This window comes from Gossypium hirsutum, chromosome D11 (genome assembly GCF_007990345.1).
Source record: "Gossypium hirsutum isolate 1008001.06 chromosome D11, Gossypium_hirsutum_v2.1, whole genome shotgun sequence".
NCBI lineage: Eukaryota > Viridiplantae > Streptophyta > Magnoliopsida > Malvales > Malvaceae > Gossypium > Gossypium hirsutum.
Window position 1 is genome coordinate 70,935,780 of NC_053447.1, and position 11,338 is coordinate 70,947,117.

The following is an 11,338-nucleotide window of genomic DNA, read 5'->3' on the forward strand; positions in this document are numbered from 1 at the left end:
ATTTATATATCATTTTTGTTTTAATATGAGCATGTGTTGTAAAAGTATTATATATATATAATATACTTGCAAATATTTCTTAATTATAATATGTAAATATAAATTTTAAAATTATTAATTAATTTGAATAATTTAATGAATGGTTATATATTATTTTTAAAAGCAATTATATAAGAAAGTAGTTAAGAAAGAAAAGAGAAATATTAAAAATCCCTTTATAGGAATTAATACTCGGCGATACAAGAATATATTAATTGAAATGAGTCAAAACTCAATGAAATTTTAATTGATGTGAAACTTAAACTATTTTATTCTAGTTCAATATTGAGACGATTCATAACGATTGATACAACCAGTATCGAAACTACCGACTACCATACTACAAAGCGAAAAGAAAATAATGGAAATCAATCAAATTACAGCTCAACTTACTTTCATGCTTAGAAAAAAAAAAACAGTTCTAAAAAATAATCATCCAAGAAAATAAATATATATAAGTTTTATAGACCATTACAAACTAATATACACTCATATAAGTCGATATTAATCAAAACACAATAAATTTTTAACTGAAACGAAACTTAAACTACTTTATATTAATTCAATATTGAGACGATAGCCAATTATTAAGAAAAGAAAAACAATGGAAATCAATCAAATTATAGGTCAACTTACTTTCATGCTTACAAAAGAAATTGCTAAAATTAAAAATTGAAAAAATCCCAGATTTCGATTATTAAAAATCATCTATAATATATATATATATAAATAAGTATTATACTATATTATATACCTAGTGCTGGACCATTGATAGACCTTGCCGCTGCTTGAAAAAATAATAACCCCAACCTCTGCATCACATAAAATGGACAATTCTTTAGCTTTCTTCAACAACCCATTTTGCCTCTTTGAAAACGTTACTTGCTTGCTATTCAAATTTTCAATCTTTTTTATTTCAATTTTCCCTCTACCCATCTGAAAATTTTCTTCTTTCCTTTACTTTTTCCCGGAAAATTTTTAAAGGAAAAGTTAAACCCCAGATTTTTTTTTTCTTAAATTTTGAAAAAAACCAAAGGTTTTTATAACAACAAACCGATCAAAGAAAATAAGGCAAAAAATTTAGGGGATTGTAAAAGGATTCTTTTTTTAAGAGAAAAGAAAATAAGTAAGTAATGTTTATATATAACAATCGTTTTCTTAAATGGAAATGGAAAATGATATGGAAAAAGAAAATATGTGACCAAAATTAGGGTGAAAGCTTGAAAGGTGACAGATTTGATACTATATCTACCAATTATCCAACTATGGAAACTCTATTTATTATACGTTTAGTTTATTTTTTCTATTTATCTTAATTTCTCTACCTTTTTACTCTCCTGTTTTTGGTATTTCAACTCAAAATGGATTTTATTTTTGCTTTGGGTTTCTTTTTTTAAATATAAAAAGTGGTTTTTAATTATTTATATATTATTAATGTGTTTTAACAATTTTTGTTAGTGAATATTGATTTTTTTTTGTGAATTACAATAGGAGGGCAAAGCCCTAATAACAACACGACTAGTGCAATTCGAATTTAGGCCACACTTGAGACGTTGAACACAAGTATTTCACGAGGACATATAACACATGTTTTTTTTTAAAATTCATGGCTAAAATAATAAAAAAACCTCTTTATTTTATTGTATTCAAATAATAAAAAAAACCATGGTTTTAGTCGCACCGACCGGTGCCGCCGTTCTACTGTTATAGCGCAACAAGCAACACCCTTTTCCATACTAATGAAAATTTTGGCTTGTACCGTTCGCATTGGCCGAAACATGGTACACTTGCTGCTGCATGAATAGTGTTAAAAAATATAAAACTTTTAATTGTATGTTTTCTATTAGACTAATATTTAATTGAAATGTATTGACCAATAAAAAAAAATATTACACTAGAAAGTAAAGTTTAACATTTAAAAATTTTTTAGAGCATACTTTTTCATTTAAAATATAAAAATTAAAATATAATAAAAAAAACTCACTCACCTCGTTATCATAGAAAAATATCCACTCGCCCTTAAACTTTTTTTATTGAAAAAATCCCCTCATCCTTCGATTTTTTTTTCTTCTTAATTTTGAATTTATTGAATGATGAGTTTTTACTTGTGGAGTTTATTAATCAATATTTTATATAATTGATGAATAGTTTTATATTAGAAATTTATTTATAACAATTTATTTGATATTTGTATATTTATTTATAACAATTTATTAAATATTTTAAAAAATATCGATAAATTCAAAGTGGTTCATAAAATAGACTAGTATCAATACATACCGGTTCTCATAGAAAAGTAGTACTTACACCAATGTGGTAATGGCTACCTTGAAAGCAAGTATGTGGGTGGCTATAATGTTTGATGCTTTATTTTCTTTGAATATTTTGCTTTGATGCTTTTGATCTGTGCTGATCTTTGAGTGTAACCTTTGGGATATATATGGCCATCTGAATTTTTATGATTTGCTATGCATTGATTTTGGTTGTTTTATTAATAAATTTATGTTTTGGATTGAGAAAAAGAATAAGAAATTCAAAACACAAAAAAGAAAGTAGAGAAAGTGAACATAATAATATACGTGGTTCGCGAATATTCCCTACATCCACGGGCAGAACCAAAAACGAAATTCACTACTAAAAATTGGAGATTACAATAGAATTACATCATAAAAATAAAATACCTTGCCAATAACTATCCACAAACTTTGAATGGATTCATGGTCTTAGAAATTCGAAAAACTAAGATGGACATCTTTGAGATTGGACAGAACAATATTTTGGGAACTCTGTTATCTTACATGTGTTAAATTGAGCTCTCTAATACCATGTTGTAACGTGTACTGTATCCCTCCATTCATCCTGCAAGGATCAATACCATGTCTACAGTGATGACGAAATCTGTTGGCACTGATATCCTTATGCAATAACAGAAATCTATCCACAAAGATCAACAAACTCTTACGTAAAAGACTTGTTCTTCTGAAAAACCATTGGTTAATAGTACTACGAAATGTCAAATATTTTTAACTAAGATCCCATTCTCATATACCAAAATAGCTTAGATATTGGAAGATGCAAATGAAAACAGAACATTCAATTTGCTGAATAAATGTTGCAGAGAATTGACTAACCGCTTTACTAAATCAAATAAGCTGAAGCAGATGAGTTGAAGTTCACTATTTTTCGCCAATTTAGCCTTCAATGCCTGCAAAAATTGAATACAAAATATATAAGATTCATTTCTGTTATCATGCTGTTCATGAGGTCAATCAGATATATAAAAAATAAAGCTATGAAATTTATAAATGCTTAAAATCCGTTTCACACCTGTGGTTTGAGTGTGGAGAAATCGATACCAGATTTTGCTGCTTAACTTTCAATTTAATTCCCTCGGGATGACTGTTTTAAAATCAATTTTAACAAAAGGTATGTGGGAAATCTTGGACCACTCTCGTCCTTTACCCCTACTGCACCCTTCTTCTAGCTACCAACGGACAACGCCAAATAAATAGACGCTCAAGCGAGAGAAGCATATCTTTTTCTGGAAGAGAGGCGAGCTTAGGACAATCATAGATGGCCAATCGTTGAAGAGAGGTGAGGTGTTGTAAGCCCTTGGAGCACATGAATTCCAAATTTTCAAATCTATGGATGCTGATATCGGTGAGAGAGGGAGAAGCATCATTCCTATCGCTTCTTCTGGAAATGACGCCACACGTGAGCATCCTTCACCGCTGATGTTGAGTTTTTGAGGAGAGGTGAGTCTGTAAAATCCCCATTCAACAAGTGATGTATAAATTTTGGGTGCGTTTGAGATTTGAAGTGATGTGAGGTTGGTAGGGAAACCCTCTTCTGGAAAGGATATGTCAGCCGAACACTTCCACACTGCTAATTCTCGAAAGGAGGTGAAGTTGTTGATGCACTTGGTAAGGGCTCTAAAATTTTCACAACCCCCAATTGAGAGAACTCTGAGATTTGTGGTGGGCAACCCACTTTCTTCCAATGAAACAAGATTTGGACACCTAAATAATCGAATCTCCTGAAGATGGCTGAGCTTGTCTAATCCCCGAGGTAATGATTTAATTTTTTCAGCATCATGAATGACAATGCTTTCGAGATCAGTGGTTTCAAGGAAGTCTTGGGCTATGCATTCCAACATTGGACAATCCCCGATAAATAGCTGTTTAAGCATTACGGGTAACTTGGCATTTAAAACTAAGCTACTTAGCTTTGACCAACATCGAATTTTGAGATGTTGAAACCGATTGCATATATCGTCCCTTGATGATAACCATATTAGAGATGGACAGCAGCTTATATCTAAGCGCTCAAGAAGACAAGTGTTGGTACTCATACTCTTATTAGTATTTTCTTTTTCATCAACCAAATATTGCAAATTCACGCAATTCACAATCCTCAGCTCTTTTAAAGCAGGGGGAAAGTTACTCTCTGCAAAACAAACCAAGCCGGGACAGTCTGCAAGTGTTATTCTTGTAATGAATGGGAAAGCATGTAAGGCTTCTGGTAGTCTACTGAGCCTTTCACAATCTCTTATAAACAGAGATTCAACACCTGGAATCTTGTCAAGTTGCAATCTCTCCTCCTCTGCTGCCAAAGAGACCAATTGGGGACAACTGACAATCTCAATGAATCGGTGCCCGACTAATCTTAACCCAATTTGCGATAAAGATCCCAACTCCCAACCAGAGATCTTAAATGTTTCGGAGTTTGCAAATCTCAAAAGTATCCTCTCTGCCGAAATATTACACTTTGAAATATTTGAAAGAGACGCATGTTTCAAAGAGGTAACCTTCTGTACAGACAAAGAACCTTCATCCACCAATTCTTCACACCCTGCAATGCTTAATTCACACAGCAAGGGAAAACTTGAAATTGAAACTACCAGTCTCTGACACTCATAGATTTCAAGTTTCTGCAAGGATTGAAGGATGGTTGGCAACCTTCCCAACAATAGAGGACATTTTGTGATTGAAAGAAAACGAAGGCTGGGGAATTTCGATACTTGCTCATCATCTTCACAAAGGTCCCACTCCTCCCAATTCAGCATATTGTCAAAGCACAAAGATTCTAATGATGCAAAAGCATTTGATTGATTTTCTCCTAACAACTCAGCACCAATCTTGTGTACTTGACGCAAACCACCAATTGAAAGATCTTTTAACAATAGCAACCTTCCAATCGATGGTAGAGATTTGCAATTTTGACAGTTGCGGAGCTCCAATGACTACATATTTTTGAAGGAAGAATCTGCAATCCAAGTAGAGAATTTTGCACCACCAAAATTCTGAATGACGAGTTGCTCAAGCTTTTTCGAAGGATGAAGAGAATCTAACACCCATTCTTCAACTTCTTTTTTCCTTGTGTCCCAACTCCATTTCAATACCAATCGATCAATCCCCTGCTTCTCATTTAACTTGGCTTCCCCTGCATCTTCATTAACATTCTCCAACCCAGAAAGACAAAAATCACCTTTGAGGTTTGACAAATATTTCAATTCTCTGATACTATGTCCATCACCTTCCCCTATGATAAAATTTGATAACCTTTGAAGATTCGTTAGCTTATCAATTCTGAAAGGAATCCTTTCTATTAAGTCAGCACCTCTGATATCCAGATAATGTAAGTTGACAAGATTTCCCATCTTTGAAGGTAACCTTTGAAGCTTCCAACACCGTCTCAATAATAAAGTTTCCAAATGGTAAAGAGTGCACAAAGAATCAGGTAGGCATTTGATATGGGTGTTAGAAAAATTCAAGTAGCGAAGATGTTTTAAATTTTCAAAAACATCAGGTAACTCTTTTATCTTATACCCACTCAAACAAAGCACCCCTAAGTAGCCAAGTCTTGGCAACAGATCAAGCAAAACAACATTAGTTAAAAAAGGCCCCCAAACATAATTTCTAGAAAATATTAAGGGTAGAAAAGTACGTAATGATTTCACTTGATCAAATGCTTCGAACTTCTTCACTGTGTCATATTCTCCAGCAATATAAGAAGAATGCCGAGTGCGATTCGATAACTTTTGTTGCATATCACCCTCCTGTTTGGAGCATATGTCTCCCGCAACTACTTGAGCTAAATCATTGATGAAGTCATGCATTACAAATCGGGACTCATCTTTACTGGATGTCTGAAAAAATGACCTTGACACTAGATCTTGAAAATATTGATTTCCAATATCTTTAACTTGAGGCATAGCCTTTTGTTGCAAGAGACCTTCTGCTCTCCATAACAAGATAATTTCTTCTTCTTCAAATTCATAATCTTTAGGAATTATGGAGCAATATGCAAAACATCGTTTCAAGTATGACGGAAGATGATGGTAGCTTAATCGCAAAGCTGGAATTATGCCACACTGCTCTTCTGGTAAGTTCCATATCTCACTCTCATATATTCTTTCCCATTCTCGATGATATTTAACTGTGCGTAGCAAGCTTCCAATAGCTTTTGCAGCCAAAGGTAAGCCATTGCACCTTCTAATAATTTTCTCTCCAATTTCTTTGAACTGGGGATGTCCATCGAAATTTCTTGCTTTTAATGCATGCTGTGTAAATATGGATAAACAATCATCATCTGATAGTTTATCCAAATGAAAAACTTTGAGGGGATCCACAATAGATGAAACAATTTGAAGACGAGTGGTTACAATGATAGTGGTCCCTGCTCCAAACGGAGACCGTAAGATGGTCCAATAATTATAATTCTCGTTCCAAATGTCATCTAAAACAAGCAAGAATCTTTTCCCAGACAACTTCTCCTTCAACTTAACTTGAAGTAAATCCAAGTAACTGTAATCACATGACTCAGAAGTGATGGACTGTAAAATTGCCTTTGTTATAGCAATTGCATCAAAATTATCAGAAACGCATACCCAGGCCTTGAGATCAAAAGACTCGTTGATGGTGGCGTCATTGTAAACAAGCTGAGCAAGAGTTGTTTTACCCATCCCTCCCATACCGACGATGGAAAGGACTGAAACTCCATTGTAGTTATTACCTTTGAGCAACTCAATCATTTCTGTCTTCTCCTTGTGTCTGCCAACATACTCCACAACTCCATCCAGTACGGAAGTTGGTTGCAGCCTGGGTTGCTTTCCCTTGGAGGTTGCAGCTTGAGACAAAATCTCACTCAACCCCAAACTACTTCTTCGTGTAGTCAAACTATTCAGTGAATCAGTGATGTCTTTCACCTTCGTGATCATGGAATTATTAAACTGAAAAGAAGTGGGAGGGAAAATACTACGAATAATCCTTTCAGGAATGAATTTCCGGATCTTACTAGGTCTGGCTTGAGCTTGAGTGTCTTGGAGATTGAGGCGTAACTCTTCATAAGCGAACTCGTCCAAGATGTCATCCACATCGTAAGCCAAGTCCTGGAGATCCTCCAACCATTTCTTCACACCCATGTTCTTGATCTGCTTCTCCTCTGCATCGTCCAACACTGCTTGGATATCAGGCAATATGGACTGCCACTGCTTGAGCTGCTGGTGGAGTTGGTAGTGATCAGCAACAAAGTTGAGTGCAGAGTCAAGCGATTTGCCCACCAACAGGTCCAGGAACCCAGAAAGAGCAGCCTCTCCAATGGCAGACATGGTGGAATTGTGAGAAATAAGGTGACAAGAGAAATGAGCAAAGCCAAAATGGAAAGCCAGGGAACAAAAAAGAAGGAAAGGGAAATGGAATCTGCAAAATTAGAGAAAGTTGAAGAAATTGGCACAATATCCTTGAAGCATGTAATATAATAATTCAGACTATGAGGCAATGAGTTGGAAGTCACTGGGTACAGATAAAGAAGCTGCTTTTTGTGTTAATGGGAAAGGAAAAATGGAAATGATTTGAATTTTGATGCTCTTCTTTTCTCTTGCTTTTGGTCATTATCCTAAATTGACCTTCACCGTATATGTAATTTATTTAAGCATCAAAGTATTATATTCCTCTCAACTTTATCGCCAAAATATAGCCAACACCAATACTCTAAATTTTTGAATCACAAATATTTACATTATTTAGCATATAGAAAAAAAATCCAAAATTAAATGATAATTTTTACAATTTTATAATTTTAATAGTCTATATCTTTATAAAATTTAAAAGATTATATCATATTTTTATCATATTTAGGGGAGCAAAGTATAATTTTATATTTACTAATTTAAAATTTTAAAATATTTAAAGAGTCTAAATGAAAAATTTTCCATTTTAGAGGACCTTGCCAACCCCCTAGCTACGCCCGAGATTGGTTGTAGCTATATTGTTAATTAGCTTACTATTTTACTATTTATAGTATTATTTAAACTTATGACTAGTTGATGTCACGAATTAATCGGGTACCAACTTGGTTAAAGAAAATATGAAAATGTCACTCTAGTCTTTTTATTATAAAATAAATAAAAATTTGTGCATGGGATTTTGAACCCATACCAACTATATTAATAAATTATTAATTTACCATTCAACTAAAACTTTAATATTTTTATACATTTTAATTTTATTGTGCACACTTTATTGCTAATTAATTTCAAACCTTATGCTTTAATTATTTATTGCATGTTATATTCAAACGCACACTTATATTCTAAATATATGATTCCCGAACATACATGTGTGATAAGTATACTAATTGTAACCTGTCTTCCTAATTGTTGTACTAATTTATGATTTGCTTTCTTACTAGATCTGTGATACGAGCCAAGGATGTGACACTCAAAGGGTTGTCTTTTCTAGTGGACCAATCACTCGAAGTAAAGCACGTCAATTAAAATCAAAGATGAATGCTTTTGTCCAAGACTTTGTTGCTACAAATTTAATTCATCATGTTCGTGACATTGACAAATACGGGAATGCAATTAACTGGACCAATCTTGGAATAGTGAAAGCCCATAAATTGGTGGATTAATCTTTTTTTGTATCTTATTATTATTATTTACTTAATTCTCATTGGTTAGGACATATCATTTATGAGTTAAGTAATTTTATTGGTTAGGTTATTATTTATTTATTTTCTTAGATAATTTTAAAGAGTTTTATTAGGATTCAATTACTTTTTAAAGAGTTTTTATTAGGATTCAATTGCTCTTGAAAGAGTTTTATTAGGATTCAATTACTCTTGTAATTTGCCTATAAATAGGCTTGTTTGTTATTATTTATTTATTTTCTTAGATAATTTTAAAGAGTTTTATTAGGATTCAATTACTCTTTAAAGAGTTTTTATTAGGATTCAATTACTCTTGAAAGAGTTTTATTATGATTCAATTACTCTTGTAATTTGCCTATAAATAGGCTTGTTTTCTACACATTGGGGGAGGAATAAAAGAAGAGCATTTGTTTTCTTTCAAATTTGTGTGAGGCAAATTTTTGGGAGTAGAGTGATTCTTCTCTTGCTATTTAGTTTGGAGTTTGTTACTTTCGAAGGTATTTCGGAGTTGCAAATATTCAAATTTCTTTCCCGTTCATCGGTGTTTCTAGAGGTTCTTCTTCTAGGGGTTTCGTAGGGAGCCGCTCAATCATTGCGTTTTTGGTTACAAGTTAACCAAGGGTTCTATAGGGCAAATCTATCATTTTTATTATTATTATTATTTAACTAATTTTATTTATTCTCGTTTTTTTTATTTCTAATTTGTGTTTCTCTTGTGTCTAGATCCGGGATTCCGCATCAATCTGTTAGCCAAACTCAAATTATCTTCCTTTTAGATCAATTAATTGACTTAAACCTAACTCAATTACATTTCTTTCTAGAGTGATTAACTAAAATAATCGACCGAGATTGTTTCTATTATTATATTTATGAAATCATGATGGTTTAGTTATTGGTATTTTTTGTTGGGGTTAGGTTAATTTAATTTTCAATTTTTCTAAACTAAAATTTACATCTAGATTTGATGATGATTGAAAACATTTCTGTCTTTTTGGGTTGAAAACATCACTGGAAATGCAAAAGGAGAGAAGGTGAAGCCTTTCAAATTCTCCACATGGCAAATGGTGCTGACATGTCAGATGGGCCGCTGTGCCATACTATGTTAGAAAAATTATAAAAACATTTTAAAATTAATAAAACATATATATACATCTAGAATGAATCTGGACAAATGGTTATCCCAATTCAAATGAATTTGGACAAAAGAATATAGCCTTTATACCAAAGCAATTAGTTTTATATTAGAGGTATTAGAATTCACGTTCTATTTTGTTAATCTACTTATACATGTTATCTAATATGTTAATTTTGTCTCAAATCCGAAAATAATTGGTGCTCAAAATGATTCAAACCCAAGATGACATAAATTTGAGATGACCCTATTTGAAAAACTTGAATGGCAAACTCAAATGGTCGTAACCCAAAATGGCTCAAACATGAAACAACTTAAACCCAAAATTGACCCGAACCATAATGACTCTCTATTTATAGCAATAATAGAAAGACAAAATAGTAAATATGCAAGGGCAAAAGAGTAAAAACCGTAGGGTTACCATTTCCGCGCAACAGTAAAAGATATATTCTGTTGCCAAATTTTTCGCAACCGTCAAAAACCAAAAAATGTTTTAAAGAAATTATTTTTTGGAAAATAATATTGATTAAAATAAGAGATAAATTATGGATGAAAATATTGAATTATTTCAAATGGTGAAGAGCAACTTTAATAATGTAGAGGGACTGGATCTTGTGTACTTAGGATGATACTTCGAAGGCTATTCTCAGAAGAGTCGATCTGTAGCTCAAGTGGTACCATATATCTCAACAATTGACCTATATTCAATAGGTTAAGGGTTCGAATCTCATCAAATGTCGCCTCTTAGTGGTGATTGTAAGTCCACATACGGTCAATGCACCCCTTTTTGTGAGTTGTACATGGCTCTCCACTGAGTGGGGAACAAAACCCTTTCACAGGTGACAATACCTTCTGTTGTTGAGAGACTGGATCGGCATCCCCAAAGACGACACTTCAAAGACTTCTCTCGAATAAGCCGTTCCCATTAACAAATAAATAATTATTCTACACAACCCTATTCTATCTTTTAAATTTATTATTTTGTCCCTTAAGATATCCATTAATCTTTTTATGTATTTCTAATATACATCCTATATATATATATATAGTAAATTGATATATATATATATATAATCTACACTAAATATGAGAAGATTATAAATATAATAATCTATAATTTTTATTTATTTATGCCTTTTTCCAACTACGGCGTTCTGATTATTTTTTTAAAATTCTTTTTCATTTTTTGACCAGTCCTATTTTATGCAAATTCAGATGTGTATATGAAAATATAAT

General features: G+C 32.5%; 2 protein-coding genes across 4 annotated transcripts; both read right to left on the reverse strand.

Annotated features, from left to right (window-relative positions):
• Positions 1 to 2,592: 2,592 nt before the first annotated feature.
• LOC121203215 (putative disease resistance RPP13-like protein 1) lies at positions 2,593 to 7,873 on the reverse strand. Of its 3 annotated transcripts, none has more exons than XM_041105169.1 (3): positions 3,367 to 7,873; positions 3,171 to 3,244; positions 2,593 to 2,898 (listed from the first exon to the last, which is right to left on the reverse strand). In XM_041105169.1, exon 1 carries the CDS (start codon positions 7,646 to 7,648, stop codon positions 5,282 to 5,284), a length of 2,367 nt encoding a protein of 788 aa, XP_040961103.1. In that variant the 5' UTR covers positions 7,649 to 7,873; the 3' UTR covers positions 2,593 to 2,898; positions 3,171 to 3,244; positions 3,367 to 5,281. The 3 variants fall into 3 exon arrangements, with proteins under 3 accessions (XP_040961103.1, XP_040961102.1, XP_040961101.1); XM_041105168.1 differs by having other exon boundaries at positions 2,593 to 2,973; XM_041105167.1 differs by having other exon boundaries at positions 2,593 to 3,244.
• LOC107925813 (putative disease resistance protein At4g19050) lies at positions 3,524 to 5,104 on the reverse strand. The gene has a single exon (XM_016856531.2). The coding sequence runs from the start codon at positions 5,102 to 5,104 to the stop codon at positions 3,524 to 3,526; it is 1,581 nt and encodes a 526-aa protein (XP_016712020.2).
• Positions 7,874 to 11,338: the final 3,465 nt, after the last annotated feature.